Source organism: Elaeis guineensis, chromosome 9 (genome assembly GCF_000442705.2).
Source record: "Elaeis guineensis isolate ETL-2024a chromosome 9, EG11, whole genome shotgun sequence".
In the NCBI taxonomy this organism is placed as follows: Eukaryota; Viridiplantae; Streptophyta; class Magnoliopsida; order Arecales; family Arecaceae; genus Elaeis; species Elaeis guineensis.
Window position 1 is genome coordinate 86,258,783 of NC_026001.2, and position 22,444 is coordinate 86,281,226.

The 22,444-nt window shown below is 35.3% G+C and overlaps 1 protein-coding gene across 3 annotated transcripts; it reads right to left on the minus strand.

Moving 5' to 3' along the window:
* Positions 1-292: 292 nt before the first annotated feature.
* Positions 293-12,752, minus strand: LOC105051136 (uncharacterized). Of its 3 annotated transcripts, none has more exons than XM_010931437.4 (7): positions 12,615-12,752; positions 12,323-12,498; positions 6,562-6,629; positions 6,183-6,457; positions 5,300-5,374; positions 5,136-5,198; positions 293-706 (listed from the first exon to the last, which is right to left on the minus strand). In XM_010931437.4, the coding sequence occupies exons 2-7, from the start codon at positions 12,427-12,429 to the stop codon at positions 662-664; spliced, it is 633 nt and encodes a 210-aa protein (XP_010929739.2). In that variant the 5' UTR covers positions 12,430-12,498; positions 12,615-12,752; the 3' UTR covers positions 293-661. The 3 variants fall into 3 exon arrangements, with proteins under 3 accessions (XP_010929739.2, XP_029122284.2, XP_029122283.2); XM_029266451.2 differs by lacking the exon at positions 12,615-12,752 and having other exon boundaries at positions 293-494; positions 650-706; positions 12,323-12,608; XM_029266450.2 differs by lacking the exon at positions 12,615-12,752 and having other exon boundaries at positions 12,323-12,608.
* Between the last annotated feature and the right edge of the window lie 9,692 nt (positions 12,753-22,444).

A 22,444-nucleotide genomic window follows, 5' to 3' on the forward strand; every position in this document is an offset into this window, starting at 1 on the left:
AGATTGCAGACAGCCAAGCACAAGGCCTGAAATTCACAGAAAGACCAACAACTGTCGATACACTGGCTTTTAACATCCTGCACCCCATTGGTGAATCATCACAAATCATGCACCACTTGCAGCAAACAAAACACCCAAAAGAATGACTGAAGTATAAATTTCCACAAAAGAACTGCAAGAGTAAAGCCGAAAGGGCTGTGATATTCTGCAGATTATGTGGTTACTCAGCAAACCTCAATTTGCATTTACGAGTGAGCAATCCACGCAGGAGAATCATACGGGCTCAAATGCATATCACCAATCTGGGCCTCGACATTCCAGTCTTCCACAGTACAAGTATACAGTAGCCATATTAAAAAATCCTGATAGCCACTTGATCAGGTCAGATGTATTAGAGCATGCGGGAAGGTGAAAGGGAATGAAAAGAAAAGACTTGCTTTAGGGACGACCACACTTTGAAACCTCCTCCCATGCAAGTTCCATAATCTACATAACTGCATGAACAACAAGATTTTACATTAACCAGGCTACCGTCACCCAAGTTAACAGAGACAATACGCATCAAGTTACATGGAACTAAGGATGTTCCACATGCCACATGCTCGACTGACGAGAAGAATTAAAAAAACTCGTTTCCATGGGTTATTACTTGGCGACCAGCCTAAGTTTTTGATTCCAATTCCAAAAGTATCTTTTTCCTCGGACCCTGAAACCATCCATATCAACCAATTTAGGGAAGACAATAAATTGTCAAGAACATATAAACAGGCTCCTGAGCACCTTTCACCAACAAATCAACCATAATAGAATAACAGATAGCAGTAGCAATGCAATAAAACCTTATAGGGGAAGACAAGTGCAGCCAAACATATTTTCAGATGTCTACAAAGACATTAAAATCAACACAGCTTGCTTTTTTGCACAAGTGACAGGATTTGGAAGCAGTATAGACATCCACAAGAACCAAATACATCATCCATCATGCAAATTGTCAAGTCAAATACATCTAAAATATGGAAAAAGTACATGCCTGGCAAGATAAGGATGGGCAAGTTTCAGTGTGATTTGCCTGCAGGTTGTTAAGAGTTCATCTACTTGACTCTCCATCACATTTGGGAGCCTAAATGAATCATATGTTGGGCTTTGAACATAATTCCATTTAAACTCACAGTTTCAAATCCAAACACCAGAAACATAGACTAAAAGAAATGCAAAATTAAATAAATAAAGCAAGCCCCAAGCACATTAGATGAATGGGTAACTATAATTATCTATTGTACACCTAAAAGCAAGTAAAATTTTCTTTCAGTTGTACTCATAAAATTGTCTTAAATCTTCCTTTATATAATAACAAAAATACAAATCATAAGCATGTGAAAAGTGCTTGTTTATGAGTAAATTCAATGTAATTCACGTTTTCTCTTACCCATGTTGCATAACCCAGCCTATTAATCGCTTCACCATAAATCTAGGCCATCCTCTATCTCTCTCTTTGTCCCCCTTCTGTTTCACCTCTCCAAATTAATCACAGACTTTCTTCCTTCCATTCAGCCATTTCTTTTCGCATTCCTATTTCTTGGATGGACCTGGACACCTTCCTCTCTGCCTCAAACCCTAATTGTTCAAAGAGAGATTTTGATTGCTTACTTCCTCTTTGAAACCCTTTTTTCTTGTTATTGCCATTAGAAAGGCTCCCAATATTGGAAGAGGGAGATGAGATGTGCAATCCATGGACATTAGATATCTTAAAAGGATTTCAGAGGTCAGTGGACTGGAATGTGCTCTCTCTCTCTCTCCTCCCTCCCTCCCCCCTGTCCCTGAACTTCTAGAGAAACACGTAATTGATAAAGTGCTTAATGTTTGATCTCCAAAAAAAGAGATGAGGTGTTTGATGTTGGGTGAACTCCTACAAGTTTTGGTAATAGCTGTCCTCTTAAAGATCATAACAGAAGTCAGAGGATGCTTTTCCTTAATCCAGGTAACCTTGTCTGAGTCTGTTCACCTATTTACCATCTTAATTATGAAATGTATGAAGAGAGAGAAAAAGACCATTTATTCTTGAATGAAAGATGATTTATTTAATTCTCCAATCTACATGAAGAGCAATGTGATTTATTTAAATCTCCAATCTGCATGATATCTGTAGTTTATGTTGTCAATCGTCTGATCTTGACTTATAAGTTTCCCACTTTCTTTTCCTAGTAATTCTTTTTGTTGATGGGAAATGGGAGGCTCTTATGCTAATTGGAATCAGCATTAATCAGCTTTGGTTGCCTCAGGGTACCACTGCACTTGGTCTTCCAGTTGCAACAGGTGCACACATATATACATTAGTTTTGTAAGCTCTATCAGCTATGCCATTTGCTTTTGGGATCTTGGTGTATTTCATCAATTTCTGTGTTGAGCATTCCAACCATGCTAACTCAATGAACGTAACATTATTTTGATGTCCATTACCAAGCTACTGTGCTTGAATAAGCCATTACCAAGCTGACCTGAGCTGTTCATGAACAGCTCAGTGGCTGCCTTTGTGCGATACTACAACCACATTATCAACAAGTGCATAAACAAAGTCTACAACTGCATATTCATTAAGACGCTGTTTGGTTATCTTTAGATTTTTTTTTTTTTCCTGAAACAAAACCATAAAACATAGTTCTCAGGAAAACAGGTTTATGGAAAACAGGAAGACAGGTTTATGAAAAACAGAGGGAGACCTGTTTTTCATAAGACTTGTTTTTCCAGGTTTTATAACTTGTCAATATTGGAAAAACAAATGTAAAAAAAAAAAACAACCAAACAATTATTTTGTAAAACTCACTGAATTGAAGTTTGTATAAACCTATTTTACTAAAACTTGTTAACCAAACAGTCAATTATGGATGTTAGTGATGGGCATGCATTTGGACAATCTTTTTAATATTTTCTGACATCCTTATTGCTTCTTGCTCATCACTGCACAATATGTACCATTAATCTAGCTTATTGGAATTTGTCATAAAAAAATCTCACTTATTTGACTATGAATTGGTGATATATTTAGCCTAGCACTCAAAGTTGTTACTATCTTTGACAATGGCTATGTGCTTAAATATTGTCCCTGAGTCATTGTTGCAAGTCATAAAATGCTTTCTTCTTGTGAAGCACAACATTTATTGTTTCATTTTGTGCTGAATTGAGCTTTTCCATGATTTTATCTCTTAATCATGTGGTTTCGAATTAACTTACATATTTGACATAGGTGAGCAATAGGACATATGATGTCTACAATACTTCATTCAGAGTTCACTCTAAGTGAATTAGGAGCACCAATAAATGATGATCAGAATTTAACAACTCAAAATTCCTGCACCTTGAATATGTTATATACATATGTAGACAATTACTTTTGTATATTTATAACATATGATAGGTAATCTTATCCATCTAGATTCTAATGTTATAATGAATATGGCATCTTCTTTTTTGTGGTAGTTAAATTATATTATCCATGCACCCTATGCTTAACCACATTAAACATATGGAGCCCTAACATATAGCATGATATACTCGACTAACGAGTTGGCTTGAATCAAACGAGATTGAATAATTTATCAGTTTAGTCCAGTTCTCATAGGTCGTTGACCCAATATCTTCAATTAAAATTATAATTTCATGTTCTGAAATTTATATACATTTATTATGTGATATTACATAGTGACAGGCATAAGGTGGTAAACACGAACTTTATTTGATATTTTATTGATGGTTAGCAATTTACAAAAGGCAATAAAGATATTTTTAACACTTGAATTTGCAGACCGGTGCTTGTTATCTTTATTTTAAGAAACATTATTGCAAGACCTTTTTTTCTTATCCTCTTTTGTGGTTATGAGTATATTACGTGTAAAAATTAAGGGAGAAGAAGATAGAGTTTCATTTGATTTTGCAGACAGGTGCTCGTTATCTTTATTTTAAGAAACATTATTGCAAGAACTTTTTATCTTATTCTCTTTTGTGGTTAGGAGTATATTATGTGTTAAGAGGGAGAAGAAGATAGAGTTTCATCTTTCATATTAATTATTATTGTGTTCTATGTTGTTGATAACTCCAGGAAGTTGTCAATAACCTTTTTATCTTTTTATCTTTTTCTCTTTCTGGACAACATTTTGACAACATAATATAACTCCACTAAGTATATACAATAAAGATGCTTGTTTATTTAAATTGGTAACTCCAGATTTCTAGGTTTTTATCAAGTTAAATTACTCAAAACAAAAATATTATTTAATTTCCTCTTAAGTAAATATTATTCTCATAATCTATCATGCACGTAGCACATGCATATACTCATAAAGCCTTATCCCAACTATTTGGTGGTCAACTGTGTCAATCCTGATTCAGCAATAATCATCAAGCCATGTCCTGACTATTCATGGTTCATTTTATCAGTCTTTATTCGCCAAAGCATTACTAGTCAAGGTAGTGCCTGATGTAATTCCAAGCTTCTCCGTATCCTTTCTCACAACTTGCAGCCATCTCATCATAGGTCTTCACTTTTTTCTCTACATCCTTCGGCATAAGCCCCCTTGGATCTTCATTGTATCTGCCCATAGCATCTCAAACGAGTAAATAAAAATGTGAGTTTTTTTGTTTTTTTTTTTTTTTTTGAGACTTTTCTATACCCAACACATCTCTTGAGGGTTGACTTAAACCAGAATGGAACCCCCTTCATGTTGCTCAAGTGGCAAAGGGTGGTGATACCTATTAAAACCTAAGCCTGAAGACGAAAAAAAACTTATATAAGTTATTGCTCATTAGTCATTTATGTAATCCCTTTGTAATTACTTAACGAATTGTACATGACAGTAGAAGTAACAGTAGCGGCAATATCAAATTCAGGAAAAAAAGCAGTACAGTGATAGTACTAGTAACAAAAACTCGAGATAAAAGATCTTGTTGCACTTAATGCTCAACATTTATATAATCCTTCTCAGATTCTTTAACATACTTTGGATGAGATTCAGTGGCCTCAGATCAAGACATTATGGTAGCTAATGCTCAGCAATCACTAACATAATATTTCTTGGATTATCCTACAAACTCCAAAAGGCAATTGACAAGCTTCTTGGAAACTTCAAAAGCTAGAAACTTACCATTGGAATTCCCAGAGCCTTGAGATCATCATCAGTCATGTGCATAAGAGCCGTCATGTCAACCTGCAGATGTATCATAAAAAAGGTACAAACAACATGCCTCCATGCAAAGACACGAAGAAAAGATAGATGATAATGGGAATTAAAAGTCCAGAGATGCATACCTCCTCTGCCTGGAATGTTATGACATACTTTTCAAGGCCCAGAGAACGAAGGAAACCATCTACCGACAATTCAGACTGCACAGTTCAACAAATGGGTCAGGATAGAAAGAAGATGGCAGTTTGAAAATGCAAACAATATCCCATGGAAAGTGCAACATACTCAAACATGTAGAGAAATTGAAGCATGCATGCAGAAATAAAGACTATTCCAAGTACAGCAGCCAAGATGTCAACCAAATCTACATAATCTAGCAACCTATTTTAGCAAAAAGAAAATTAGGTTTTGGGGGTTGGAGTGGAAGCAGGAAAGAGGAATCACTGATTACACATCTCTAGAGTTCTGGAAATAGATTTAGTAGCAATAACATATCAACATCAAGAAGTCAGCTATGGTGCTCATCACCAAGAAAAATATACATGCATGTATAAGCTTGCACATTGGGTATAAATATCTTTTACCTGAGATGTTTAAACTGAGAAAATTTTTTTTTTTTTTTTGCTTTAATATCTTTTTATCCACTATTATACAATGTCATGTAGATGTACCTGCATATGCAAGAACAAGGATGCTAGTACACAGTACATGCATTTGTTATAAGAGTATCTACAGCGTTGCATCATCAAGTGCTAGAACTTAGAAATCTTGCCACTGATACCTTTTGGTTATTCCTATTTTAGAACAATGATCAACGGAAAGCACTTCATAAATGATCACTTCACATCCATCATGGCCCTTAGTTTTATTATCTATCACAATCCATATGCATATTGAGACATGCATCCTATCTAAGAATGCCAGTACAACCACTCGTGTGCCATATAGAAGATGCAATAGCAGCAGGACTGCAGAAAAACACAATTTCAATATCAACAAAAGCTGCACCTTTTTCTGAGATGTCTTTCTAGATGAAGTTGGGTTGGAGATTTTTTTGGTTTCTGGTACGGGTGCTTCAACAGAACTGATATTTTTCTTAATGAGTTTAGCAATCTCCGACACTGGCCTAGCTTTTGTCATATCAGTATTTGATGGCTGAGGGTGCATTGTACCAGAAAGCTTTTCACGAAGATCCCGCACTCCTGAACCCTTCCCAACTTGAACAGCTTGCTGCAGACCCTTCTTCTGGAGCTTCAATCGAAGATCTTTGGGGCCAATGGATTCTTAAGACACAATCCATGAAGAGTAAACATCATTAAGAAGTTAAAGACACATAATAAGGAACTACTTCTGTTCACAATTACTGGTATTTCAGCTACAATTATACTTGAGGTCTGAGGTTGCTCATCAGCCTCATATAGATCATGTGTCCATTTGTCATCATTATGCCGTTGCCTGTTGAAGGGCATTGGAATCAGTTAAACCAACATAGATGGTTCAAAGGAGCATGTGGAAAAAGATAGTTTCATGATTCATCAAGATCGCCATATTAAGGAAAAGGAGCATCTTGTGAGATAGAACATCACAAATAGAACACTAATAACAAAACCAAATGAAAGAATCAAGATAGGTTTCTAAGAGCTAGATACAATTATTTAGAAAAAACATGAAAAGCTAATTTCATAATTAGTAAAGATCACAGCACCATATAAAGGACAAGAAACATATCCTGATATAGAATATCACAAATAGAACACTAGATAATAAACCAAATGAAAAAAAATCAAGATGCGTTCCTAGACAGCTGGATACAATTTCTAGAAAAAAAAATGAAAGTCTCCTCGTATACTGTTATTTGTATGAGTCTTTAATAATTGCTAATAATAACCTTCATAAAACAACAAGAAATTGGTTTTCAACAATCAGCATATTTAAAACCTATATCATAAATGTATAATACAACAACTAAGTTTGACTTCATTAATCTGGAGCAATTATACACCTGGACTTTAAACCATCTTCCATTTCCTGATATTAAAAGATATCACTTAGACTTTTCCCCAAAAGAAGTTTGACATTAAAAAAAAAAAAACTTGAAAACAATGAAATCACAAACATAAACAACAAAAGCAGCCAAAGAAACTGCTATTTATGTAAAATTAAAAGAAACAGAGGTTATGCAAGTTCATATCCCAATCACCACAAACCACATCAAATCAGCAATGGAAGCAATAAGACACAACATGGCAAAAAGATGGCCCTTCACAGCAACAGCTAAATGCCACTCAAAATTCACCTTCTTCATGGTAGCTCAGAACGAGCAACTGAGCAACCAGCAGTTACCAGCTAAGGCCAACATGAGGACCTCAATGGCACATCACCTCAATATAAGGATGATGTCAAGCCAACAATTTGCAGAACTCCAATCATCTTCAGAGGAAATCTCATCTGATGAAATGCCAAAAACTCCTGATTTTATTGTCATCAATAAACTGTAGATCTATTCAATCCATTTGAATAGCAAGAAAAGATCAGGCCCTCATTCAATACAGATTCCATCATCTTCTAAAAGATTCATCCAGCAAAATGCTGACATTCTCCCAGCTATCTATCCCAAAAATTTCTTTCTCATCTATCTCAAAACGAACCACTTCTATTTTCGGAGCTGAGGTATATGAAGAATTGCTTTTCGGTCCCTTCCTTCCGGTGGTTAGGACATCGTCTTTTCATGTTGAAGATATGGGTTTGATTCCCATGAGGGATAGGTATTTATTCCGGGCCAGCGGTATCATTGTTGAGTGATCACTCACTATCTGGCTTGAAAAGGTGGTCCGGAAGCTTCCCCTCTCCCAACAAGCAAGATGAGATGAGATCACCACTTCTAAGTAAAGGACTTCCTTGAATTCTTCCTTAGCCTTAGATGTCCTTCCTATCATAGATTCTCAAACCTCCAATAGAAAGAATTTCAATGCATGCATTCTTTCTCTCCTCCCCTCAGCCAATCCATCCAGTCACATGGAGAATATTTGTATATTTCTTTTCTTTGCTGATTCCTCTCAATGAAATTTGCCACGTGGCACTAAGTTACTTAAGGATGTATGCATGCAGTCCAGGAACACTTTGGGGTGAACACCCATTTGAACAAATAGGGTCAATAGTTCAGCATTTAGGCCGTAACATTTAGCAAAAAAGAAATCTTTAACCCAACAAGTGCTCCCTGAACCAAGCTAGATAGTCTCCTATCACTAGGCTCACCAACCAACCTAGACTTTGATTCTTTCTTATTATTCTTACCGGATATAAAAACCATAAGGATTGTTTCCAGCCATGAGTTCCCATATGACATAAGTGCTCTTGGGTGGGGTGAGCCATCATTCGCAAGGTCTTTGAGTGCCCATTGTACCACGTGGTTGCTGCACTAGGCTCAACTCGGTTTGCCAGTGAATTTTGGCTCTATGTCCGATCGTGCGTGGTATGTTCGCGTTTCATACAAATGGAACACATCGCGTACGTTAACCTTCCTTTATTGGGCTGGGCCATTCCATCAAATATTTGAGAAGGAGCCCAATCTCATATTTGATTGTCAGTGTGGCAATAGGCTTTCGCTTCATAGACAAGTTTCCCAACCATTGCAAAGACTTCGCGAGAACGGTCAAGGGCGACACGAGGATGCGATTTGCCTAGCTGGGACAAACAAAGCTGTCCTCCCCTACCGGATTATGAATGCAAAGGCCTTTCCTTCAAAAGGAAACCCAGGAAAGAGCTATGCTATTGACCGACCCTTTCGTAGTTACTTCAAATCAATAGGCCTCTCACATTCCAAACCATACCCAACTCTTTTCTCGACAATTTCTTCCTCGCTCTCCATTGTACCCAACTCTTGTCCCAAAGTATAGCAATCGCCACCTTATGGATGATATTAAAAATTTTATTTGGCCACTAACATCTAAGTTCTCCCTCCACAAAAATACAAATGCGGAATAAAAAGGCCATAAGCCCTTCCAATAACATATAATAACCTATCATGATAGCCTAATTTTGCTTGACTTCTAAGAAATATTCTCTGACTTTACCCTAGCATGATAGCTAATTTGCTTGACTTCTAAGAAATATTCTCCGACTTTGCCCTAGCATGATAGTTAATTTGCTTGACTTTTAAGAAATATTCTCTGACTTTACTTGCTTCACAAAAGTAATAATATCCAACAATAAGTCTTCTTTTGACAAGGAAATCTTTCTATTAAATTTCAAGTAGTTCACCATTTTACCATGAATACCCAACATTATCTCCTACACAATTCCTTCAATTTGCATTAGGAAATCACATGCTCAAACCAAAATACAACCTCCACACCTCCCCCCCAACCCCCCCCCCCACACACACATAAAAAAAAAAAAAAGAAAAATCATCAAAAATATCCAGAAATAAAAAACGATAGAATGCCTGTCACAACACGTGGATAAGGTAGGCCTCTTGTTCATGGCTCACAAATTTTAGATATCCTTACATATCAAATGCCAAACAAAAACTATGGTGCATCATAAACAAACAGAAAATAATATCTCCAACACCAAAAGATACTTTATCAAACTCTATCAAATCATGATCTATAACTACAAACAAAACTGTAAAGGCACTGGAAACAAATTCAGACCCTTCCCAAAACGTAACACTCAGATGCCCTTGTTCATAATTTCACCAATCTTAGCATGTCATCTGCCTTTAGTTTTCAACAATCAGTCTTAAACTGAAACTCTTAAAACTAAGAGAAGATGTACTCCAATAAATTAGCTTGAACAGCCGATGGCAACCATCTAATATAATTTTCTTCCTACCTACAATATGATTTGTCAACAGCAAACACTGCCTAAATGGTACAAAGCATCCACTGTCTAAAACAACATTCTTGTCAAAGATTAAAAATTGGACCAAGATGACATAAACTGCAAATATAGGAACAAGCTTGCACCAAATTCACCATCCAAGAAAGTCACCAATGAAGAATATTTGAAGACATTTCATCCACACCATATCTTTGATCTCCTTTCCTGTCAATCAAGAGTAAGCTCTAATTGGTTTGATTTCTTTATACTTTGAAGCAAAATGGCTATAACACGATTTACTGTGCTCCTCGTAATGATGGACATGTTTCAATGTCTCCTTCCACAGGCCACCAAAGTGCAAAAGATCATTTCACACTTCCAATCTTCAATTGTATGCTAATCAGCTTCGGCATAAACCACGAATCTATTCCACATCATCTTTTTCATCCACATAACCAACTACTTATACCTGGATCTAATAAGTCTTTTTGCTCCCATCGTTATAGCTACATCTTTGTAGGACAAGAAAATTCTTAGCGCCAAACTTCCCTCCACAAATACTTTGCCAAACATGACAGAGAACTTGCAAATTAAGAGGGAATTCACATATGAGGTCAGCTCCATAACATGAGATATTTACAAGTTCTGTAACCAATTTGCAGCATTATAGCAGCTGCTTTTTTTGAACTGCCTTACAAAAACCTTTCTCTCCATTTTCTTAATAAGTATCTTCTAAAATTTTCCAAGCAAAACACATCACATTACTAATCTACCTGTACAACTGTATTTAGACAAATGAGGAAGATTAACACCACTAATGTTGGCTGCATAATATGATGCCACTCTTAGCAACAAAAAGAAAAAAGGAAAATAGAAAAAAGCCCTCACACTTCTTCTTTCACTTTCACTAGCATCAAACACCCCTTTATCGATTTTAAGTGAAGGCTCCCCATAACCCAGACTGATACATGTTTGCTCTGCCAATAACTAAACTACATATGGAGACAGTTAGCATGATAAAGTTTTTTAGGGGGAAAAATCAGCATATTAACAATTAAAGCTGATAACAAGCCACTAAAAACTAAAAATACCAAACAGCATTAAACAGTTTGAAATAGTTATGCCTTAGATTCCATGACTCTATTCCATATAAAAATTAGAGTCCAATCAAAATCATAAAATTATTCAGGGTATATGCAGATAAAGGGTGGTCAGGGTTCTAGTTTGGTTCACATATCAACACAAAACTACACTGAACCTAGCTAACGACAACTTATATGGATGAAATCCTTATCTCATCATGGTGTTATAATAATCTAAGCAATGAAGCAACGTCAGTAACCTGGAAGCCAACTAAAAATCATTTGTAGAACACAACATATTGAGCAGATTGCCCATGTATGCATGACCAACTACTGTTCAGAACACCATGTCTCTACTACTATAATACCGAGGACATGCACGCAAGTGTTAAGATGACTGCTCCATTGATGTTAGTGGGAGCTGATAAATGTACTTATGTTTTGCAAGACAAACACCCTTTCTTTAACACTATGTGTGGAGTGACACATGTGACTCGAAAGCAACACTTGTAACTTCTCAGACAGGCTGTAGTATATCTTGATTCTTTGTTCCCCAAAAGCCTGAACAAGAGTTGAACGTTTACCTACCAACTCACAGTAAAAACTAAAAAAATAATGTGCACATATGCAACCCTTTATAGACAATATTAAGTTAAATCACAGACTCTAACTTCTTTTGATCTGAAGCAGCCATGAGATACAAAAGAGCTCCTCCATTTACAGAAGTTAATGGTATAACACAACCGAGACCTAATCAAATAAAAAGTTGTTACCCTGCCAATTTCTAAGAATAAATTCCAGGTTAACAAATCTTTAACATCTGACTACAAAAAACCAACTTTCGAGCATGCAATGTAAAAGTGGCCGAAACTTCATCCCTCGAACTTGAACACGTAAAGCATGTAAAAATGATATTTTCCCTATTACATTATTAATAAAGAAGAAATCTTTTTTCCCTTCATCAGTGAAATATTAAGACAATTCATATCATCCAAAAACCTAACAAGCAAACCAGCGAGATTGCGCTTTCCTTGAACCAAAGAAAATGCCAATACAAATTTAACGTTCTATCACACAAGAAAGAAAGCCCTGACCGTTAGAAACCCTAATTTTACCTAATCTCAAGCACTATTCATAAAATTAAGAAAAAGAAGCCAGTCTCCAATCGCTCCTCAAGCAAAATGAAAAGAAGAACACCAATTCTAATAGCAGAATTAATAGGGGGAAAAAAGAAGGGGGGACCTCTTCCCGCTGCGCGGCCTCGGCCGGCCCAGATCCTCCACGAGATCGCCGTTGAGGCGATCTTTGATGGATCTCTTGCGCCCCGCCTCAATCCGGTCCGCGTACATCTCGACTTCGTCCACCGCGGGAACGTGAAGAAGTCCGTGTGGCAACGCCGGGGCCAGAGAAGAGTAAACCTAGGGTTTAGAGAAAGCGGAAGAGAAGCGGAATTCGTTAGGGTCCTGACTTCTGAGAGCGAGAGAGGGAAGTGGGGGAATCAGAGGAGCTGATGACGATGGATTCGAGAGATCACCCAGATCACGTGGCGATCCGGTCCCCCAAAAGGAAATTTTTATGCTGCTTTTTAGCACCTGTGACCCACGAGTGAAAACGGAGGCCAACATGTGCTGCCGGAAATCTTCCATGTTTCTCATTTGATTGTGTACACCAGTTATACCGCATGTCTACATACACATAACTGCTAAAGATTTCTTATTAAAAATAATTTAATTAAAATTTTGATTATAAAAAAAACATGACAATAATTAACTAATTACTAGTTTTTTAATATACTATGACTTACCTTCACCTCCCATGGTTTAGAAGCAGTGTTATGTACCTCTCATGGTTTAGAAGTATTTTCTTCCTTGTTCATTCTAAGCTTTTAGAGCTAGAATATATTGAAATCTTCTATTTAAGGGGTATTTGATTCGCAAACAAAATCAAAATAAAAATAAAAATAAGAATGACTTGGAATCGAAATCAAAATGATCAAATTCCTCGAAACGTTTGATTCATGGCTGGAATTGAAATCGGAATCGGAATTGGAATGAAAATTTGAATCCATAGAGGAGAGTAGAGATTGAGAGGATGTTTGGTTGGAAGGAATGAGATTCAGAATCGGAATAGAAATGGATGACTCTCGTTCCAACCATTTAGTTGGAAGGAGTTTCATTTCGATTCTCATTCCAGAGAGGAATGGGAATGGTCCAATCCCCCTAAAACTCATTCATAGGTCTTCTCTACAGATTCAAAGTCCATTCCAGGGTTTAAAATAAATTTTTTTAAAATGCCCCTCACTTTCGTTTCTCCCATTCGTCTAACCTCCGATGGCCCCGATAACTCTCACGATAACCCCCAATGGCCATGGACTCCCTCGATAACCCGATAGAAAAAAAAAAGGTCGAGAAACCCTAGCCTTTGGTGGACCTCGCTGGCTCCCCTCTCATTGCCGTCGCTTTCGATCCTCTACTTTTTGCCAACGATCAACAGCGCCGACCTCTCCTCTCCTCTTCTCTCATCATCGGTCGATCTGGTCTCCAATCCCTCTCCGCCTCTCCTTTCTACTTCTGGAGCTCTCCCTCTTGCCGTCGTTGGCACGCTCTTGTTTCTTCGAGGTTTGATCTCTTCTTTCCTTCTATTTCTTTCTCCTCCCACGTCTAGTCCCACTCCTTGACCAGAATCCTAACTCTAATTTACATCTTTATTGGCCATTGCTCTCTCACTATTTTGTAAATTTCCTAGTGTTTTCATTCTTAACTACAACTTGACCAAGTTGTTATTTGGTAAATTACATAGTGGAAAAGCTCCTATTACAAGGTTTTCTGGATTTAGGATGTGCAGAACTGATGTATCTCCAAATTATATATGGATTTTGCTTCTTATATTATATTTGCTTATATAAATTAAAGCTTCAATATCTAGAACATATTTTTCTTTGCTTATGTTTGTTATTTGATGTTATAATGGATTTACCATATTTCCGTCAGTAATTTTATTTATGTTATAATTAGAGAATGAACAAGAGAAAGGCTTATCCTTGACTCTATTTTTCAAGATGTGTCATATTTCTCTTCACTCTCTAAAGTTTATCATACTCCAACAATTTACTTGTTCTGAAGTTGAAATAAGTTGAAGTTCACTGTCTGTAACTAATGAAGTGCCTAAAGACCTGAATAGGTGCACTAGAACTTCTTATGGAAGCTTGATTTGTCAGAAAACTCAAAATGGCGACAGGGTTATTTTGTTGATCATGATTACTACAAGTCTACATCAAAGCATTTGCCTAATATATGTGATTAGATGCATCACTGGTGCTGTAGAGAATTTAATGAAGGATTTTTTTGAGATCAGTATGTTATATATGATTCGTAATGGTTTTCTTGGACATGAAGTATTAGGGTATGAGATTAAGATTGGTGAAACCTAGAATGATAAATTGCACATTTTGTAGCCTCCATTTTTATTTCTTATCTCCAATTCATCAGTATATAAATAGAACTGATGTACAAAATATTACAGATGTGGGCCTCTAAACAAGATTTTGTGTATTAAAAATGGGGTTGGTAGATTTTTCCTAGAAGAAGGGACTGGTAGATGGAGCTTTAGGACCTGTTTGGGTAATCCAATAGGATTGGAATGGGTTTCTTATTGCATTCACGGATGGGGCAGCCGACTTGTGCATGGCCCATATAAAGCCAACACTCCTTGAGCCTAAATCTTGGGGTAAAAAAAAAAATCTGTACGACTCCTTTTTTTTTTCTTCCTATTGGTAGGGCAGTCGGAATATTCTTATTCATTACTGTGCCATCATAATTATGTTATTCCTTCTATGCTATGCTGTATTAGTTTGCCTTTCTACTTTTTTATTCCTTCTGATGTATACTTGTTACTTCCACTACTTATATCTATATCTTGTAACTAGGTGCTTTTTCATTTTATAATAAAGCTTTGGACTTTTATTTATCAATTTTATTTTATTAGTTATTAATATTTTTGCTAAAAGATAATACTATGGATAACTATGTACGCAAGAAATGGCTCGTCACCCTATGGATTTGAGAAGGAGAAGAATGCGTTACATTAGCATTATGTATATGATGTTTGCGGTGATATTTGTGGTATATATGACTTGGTATTTCATGGGATTGATCTATCTTAGGAGGCGTCAGTTGATAGCAAAAAAGAAAAAGAGAAAATTGTTAAGAATTGAAAATCTACGTAAGCTTATTAATGAGAATGACAGAATATGTGTGAGTCAACTCCGAATGGATAGAAGAACATTTGGTATACTCTATGAGATGCTTAGAGATATTGGAGGATTGAGAGATTCCCGAAACATATCCTTACAAGAAATTGTTACTATGTTTCTTTACACAGTAGCCCACCATCAGAAAAATAGGATAATTGAAAATTATTTTGATAGAAACGGGGAACCATGAGTCGACAGTTTCACTTATGTCTTAAAGCCATATTGAAATTACATGGAGTTTTGTTCAAAACCCCTGAGCCTATTACAGAGGACTGCACGGATGATGCATAGAGATGTTTTAATATATATAATAATACACCTTATTCTATTTTCTTATTACTTAGATATTTTTGTAAAATTTTTTTTGATGTTTTAGAATTGCTTAGGAGCATTGGATGGTACATTCATTAGAGTGATCATTTCTGTCGAGGACAAACCAAGGTATCGAACAAGGAGTTGTATTTAATTTGATATTGTTGCTCTAAATTTTTGAGATATTAATAATTATATGTTATCTGGTTACAGCATTCTATGTTTTTTGATTTACCTATGACAAAGAGTCAAAAAGGTATCAATCGAGATAATGGTTTTAGAGATTGTAGACTGTAACTATAAAGCTTGTGTCTATATTTACTTCTCATTTTGGGTACTACTGTAGTGAATAATTACTTTTATTACTACTGCAGTGGTATTCTTCAGCCATGCAGTTCTTCATCTTGCCATGTTTGTTGTCAAATATTAATACCTACCATGTTGGAAGGAACAAGTTGCATGATTTTTATTTATTACCCATTGGAGGAGATGGTGGAAATTTGTGTTTATTGGCTTGATAAATCATGGACCTATTGTTTGGTCAGATTCTGCACCTTCAACTTTGTCCATTTTTCTATAGATTGCTAATTCTTTATTACTTCTTTTGGTTTCACACAGCAAGACGGTTACCCCGTGCTCATCCAGCTCAGAATCCAACAGGAATGGTTCTTACAGATATGTACTCGGTATTAGATAAAAGATAATCAGGAATGGGTTACATACCACAGAGGTAGCACTCCAAGATTCTGCTATCTCTTAATTTAGCACCAAGTAAGATGTAATGGCTTCAAATTGACACCTGTCTGCTCAAGTTTAGGAAAATATAAAAGCAGGCAACCTGTAATTTTAGAGGCATCTGTCATCTATTGGAGCCTTATCACTCCAAAATTAGTGCAATTCATTGGAGGCTAGCATCGTGATGGCGCTAGCTTGATATCACTTAAACCTTACCCAATATAATCATGGGATTAGATGATAGTCCCATACAGCGGATGTTGTTTGTTTGTTGTTAGTGGCCATAATAGGGTATTTTAGAAACAAAAATTGATATAAGAATATTCCTAAAGTCCAAATTTTTTTTTTAAAATAAAAAAGTATGAGTTTAACTACATTTTTCTCTTTTTTCAGTATTTTATTATGATTATGTCTGTGGACGCTTAAAATTGCACCTTGTTGAGTTGGATGTGATAGTTATAGATCTCAGTATTGAAAGAAAAAAAAAATCCTGTCATTTTCTTGGGTAAAATTAATTAAATCTTGTATTGTTTTCCTATTATTTTGTCGTCAGAAAATTTTGGTGATAGCCTTTTGAGTATTTTTTTTTTAAATTTGAATTACCTATGCACTTGTTTCTACTTATTCTATTGAATTATCATAATTTGGTTGAAGAATCTTCATCTTAACTATTGGACACTAAAAATGTGTACTCATCTAATTTAGTTCTCCAGCAGTTCTTTTGATTTCTTATTCTCGACCTCTAGAAGCATATTATGTGTGTGTTTTGCAGCATAACTGTTTCAGGTGCCTGATATGTTTGTGGCTACTTAGAAATTTGTAAATTTTGGTACTCGCTGCTATAAGTTTTTTTCTTTCCTTGTAATGGCATTTCTTCTTTCAGTCTATATAGATGTTTGTTTTAATTACTTGATAAAAATGAATATATTTTGTGGGAAGGATAAAAAGCAATAGATATACCAATGAGCATTTATTCCAACTGGGGTTTTGTTGTTTAAAACTTGTGCAGTATCATGTCATATTATCATTTTTCACTGAGCTTAGACCAAATAAGGGGACTCTTGAGTCCTGGTCTTTCTTTGCATATTTGCTTTAATGAATAAATATTGTGGTATAAATTTTAGGAGGAGCTGTGTCTCAAGTATCAAATAGATGGATGGCAGCATCTAAAGATATAGTTTCATATCCTTCATTCTCTGAGCTTGATGAAGAAAGCCATGATGAGGAAGACTTCCAATCTGATTTCTGGAGTGTCCCCAAGAAAAAGGCTTGCTCATCGGGGCAAAGATCCTTAAGACAAGGAGATCCTTATCGGTCAAGGGATGATGAATGACTTTCTTGATGGATATAATTCAGGTGAAGATCTTGCATTTCTCCACAGGCCAAAGCACACCCTGAAGGGAACCTGAAAAATGTCTTGGGTGGGATAGTTGCAATTCTCACCGGGAGGAGCAAAGGACATGGCATTGTTCAACCCCGTCAAATTTCTAGTACAACATTTTTAGGATCTGAAAGCAATGGAGACAGTTTCTTACATCCCTCAGTGTACATACCGAGCTTCTGTAGATTCATTTTTGGCTTGTTACGTCTGACTGCAATCAGCATGAGTTCAGGAGCTCAGTCTCTGTAACTGGAGGTTGTGTATGAATTTGCAACAAAAATAGAAGAAACTGAAAATTTGCTTGCAAATTGAATTATTGTATGTCATAGTGTTGCAGATGTAATTTAAAGTATCTCTATGTATTCAGGGTCGAGGAAGGATATATATATATTTTTTTCGCTACGCTCTGGATAAACAGATGCTTGTATCTATTTGTCAAAGCTCCAATAATAGTTGATTTATTATCCATTTATTATTTTAAAAAATTTAATTTTTGAAGATTTTTAGTTTAAGGATAAAAATGAAAATTTGAGTTGATTCCGATTCCTATATTGGGATGAACCAAACAACAACAATGAAAATCATCCATTTCGATTTCGATTTCGATCATGAACCAAACGCTTCATGGGATTTAGCCATTTCGATTTCGATTCTAAGTCATTTCAATTTTATTCCCATTTCTATTCCGATCATGAACCAAACATCCTCTGAGTTCTATATAGATTGAGCCATTCCCATTCCATCTAGAATCGAAATCGATATGGACTCCTCCCAACTAAACAGTTGGAATGGGAGTCACCCATTTCGATTTCGATTTCAGACCCCACTCCCCCAACCAAACACCCCTTAATTATTTTTGATCTTTCTTAGATACTAAATTAGATTTTCTTTAAAAGTTCGTCAATGTTGGAGTCCTTTTTCTATAGGGATTTAGTGTATTTCAGACTTTCTAAGATAGAAAATTAAAGTTAATATAAAAATATTTAAAATTTTTATTTTTTTGAAATGATATTAAAAAAATGTGGTGCTTGAATGTAATAAAGATTTAAGAATATAAAAATTCTTGCTAATATTTTAATTGTGAGGAGCAAAATAACAACAGCATTTATGCCAATTTGAAAGCAATGGAAGACAATGGCGTTGATACTTTGATAGAAATCATAGTAGACAATTGTCCAAAGATTATTTTGATGAAAGAGAAACCTATTGCAAAACTTAATAATTCAGAAGAAATTGGCCAACCTACTCAAGGGGTGACAAAGCACGAGAGCAAACGAGAGAAGCTGGAGGGAAATCAAGGAAGAATCTAGAGGAAAGTTCTAATGACTACAAGGCAGAAAATAATGTAGGTTGGCAACTCCAAAGATTGTAAAGGATGAAATAGTTCAATTACAAGTCAAATTCACAAAATTTATTGTCTTTACTAATGAAGAGATTGGTGGAGCCAACAAAAAATGGATCAACTTCCTCGTTGGCAAGTTGCTAGTAAGGGTCTCCCTCTCCAAATTTTATTCAAGGAGCTTAGGTAGAGGTGGTCGACCGCATGGGGTTTCAAACTAATTCTCCTATTTACTAAGCATCTTTTATTATGTTTTAATAAGCATAAAGATAAAGATTGGGTTATGGCCAATGGGCCATGTACAATTACCGAGAAGGTTCTGGTGCTTGAACTTTGGCACCTAATATTAGTACTGGGATGGATTCCATTGGTAATGCCACACTATTTACGAGTGAGCATGATTCAATTTGGACCGATTTCATATTCAAATCTAAGTCGAATCAATCTAAATGATTTAGCATTTCTAGAAATCAAACAAACTAATAGAAGATTAAAACCAAACCTAACCAACATGATTTAAACGGTCTGATTGGTTTAGTTTGGTTTACCGATTTATATTATTATTATTATTATTATTTGTGATTCAGAAAGATTTATTTTCTTTTATATAAGAGTACTATCAAAAAAATTTATTAAGTAAAATAATTTAAATTTGACATAAGATATTATAACTCAACAAAATGAAATCCTTAAACAAGCAACATCATTAAGGATTAAAATAAAAATCTCCAATACATTACAAAAAAAATAAACAATCTAGTAAGTAAGTCACTTAGGGTTTAAGGCTAATTAACACAAAATCAAATTGACAAACAACACCATAAATCTAAAATTATTTTTTAATATATTAATACTCCAACATAAACAACATCTTATTAAAACCGATCCGATTTGATTTGAGAATGATTTTATTTACTGACAAATCTGAACCAATTCAAATTTATTTTTTATATATCAAAAACCAACCAAATCAAACTGAATAAAATTTTAAACCAAACCAAACCTGCAGTTTGGTTTGATTTCACTGGTTTGATTGGTTCAGGTTTGATTTTTGCTTACCTCTAATACTATTGATTAAGTTCTCAGACCTCCCAATGGGGCTTTGAGAGAGAATCATGCTGTTCTACATAGCACTTTAGCTAGGATGCCAAAATTCATTGATAATTGCATGGAGGAAGTCATCAAGGGGAGGTTATACTAAGATATATGTGCAAGTTGTGTTGGAAATTATGTCCTAAAATTAATCATATGACGATTGAGTTCTTCTTTATATATGAGTTATTGATTAATGAATAATAGTTATTCTAATATTTTTCATCACAAAGTTACATCTTTCTTGAACTCTTGTGCTGTGATGAAGTCTTTAAAACTATGCTAGTATGCGATAAAGAGAAGATTTATCGTATAGTTCTTAAACATGTTCACGATCAAATGATACGTCATTACAGGGTGATGACGTTTATCGAGTGAAGATCATTGTGTGCCATATGGTTGGTTGTCCTCTTAACCAAAGAATATGGTGATACTGGTATGATATACAGATGAGATATGGAAGTACATCATCACCGAACAAGTAACTCACCTGCTGAGTGTTCTGCTATCAAAAGCTGCTCGCAAAGCACATAGGTATAAGTGTCCTTCAGACTTGAGATCATCATAGTGACTTGCAAGCAACTTACTGTACTTTGATGTCGGACTATCTGAATTTCTAATACAATGACAGAAGACTACTGGGTACAGTCAAGTACTTACGAAGTCTGTGTGTGCATCAAGATGGATTGATCTCTTTAGATTATTGGAGTTGATGTATCGCTATATTTTAATTTAGCAAAGCCTTGGCTAGGATAATCTATGAGATAATTTGAAAGATTGAAATATAATGTGGATGAAGCAATCTCGGTTGACAGTTAATCTGAGATCATCCTAAAGCATTCAGGATCAAAAAGATGAATTATGTGGTAACCATGTGTATGAATTCTGAAATATTTTTTTATGATAATTCGATCTATCTGGATATTAAAAACCATTACTAAATAGTATCTCGATTAGTACAGAAATTAGTTTCTGTACTACTAACTTAGTGTTTGAACCTATGGAGTCACACACACAAGTCAAACAAAGTAGAAAGAAATTGATCTATGTTTATATATCCAATTTGAAAATACTTGACTTGATGGAACATAGAAGCTAACTTGATTGAGAATTAAGTTATGGATCAAATAGGATTGAAGAGTTGACTATATCTAGCTAACACTACACATGAGGTTCAAGTTTGATCCCGGAGATAAACAATTTCTGATCTATGATCCATAAGTATATGAAAGATTGAATTTAAATATTAATTAATTTTAAATTAGATTTGAATTAATTAGACTTAATTGGATCCAAAATTCAAGTTAGATTTGATACAAAAGTTTTAAAGAATTTGGGATTGATAGCCTTTCAAAATTATTTCAAATCAGCTTCGAATTGGATTCGAATCGGATCCATTTTGGTTGAGATATGAGAAATCTTTCTTGCACTGAGATTTTCTTCTCATATGGACCGACCCACACCTGGAATGGTACTAATTTGGGGCATCCTATGTGGGTGAAGGATTGGGTGCAATTTGGTTGTCATAAGTGATGGCAATTCTATCTTATATAGAAATCCTTCTTTATGAGTATTGGATCGATTCAAATCAGATTTAAGTTAGGACTCCTATACTTATTGGGTCATGAGATTCATTTATAAATAGAGAGGATCTTTACTTATGGATGCATAGCAAACAAATCAGATTGAGAGAAGAGAAAAAGAGAGAAAAGGCATGTGAAGAGAGAAGCCTTTCTTTTTCTCCTTAGCCTCTCCCCTTTGGTGCCGCCCCTCCTCTCTTGGGTGTGGGCCCTCCTTGGGCATCCCACTTGCTGGTGTGAGGTGTCACACCAGCATATTTTTTTCTTATTTGATTGGGTTGTGAAGATCGAAGTTTATCCCACTTTCCTGCGGTATTTGGCATGCATGCGAAGTACAGGATCTATACTTTCAGACCTCTGTAAAGGTTTAATTCAGATTATTTGAGATTTAATCTTTGATTCTATTGCTAATCAGATAAAAATTTGATCTTTATTCATATAGATTAATAAAAAAATTTTAGATGCAACCTGGATCATTCGAAGAGAAACAATTTTCCTTTGCTTCAATTGGTATCAGAGCAAGTCTGAAATATATACATACATAATTAAATTTTTTAAGATTAATTACAAAAGATATAATTAAGATTTTTGATGAGATATTAAATCTAATTTAAATATATTTATATAAATTTTTTAATCTGATTTTGATTGGATTAGATGAGCCTGATCAATT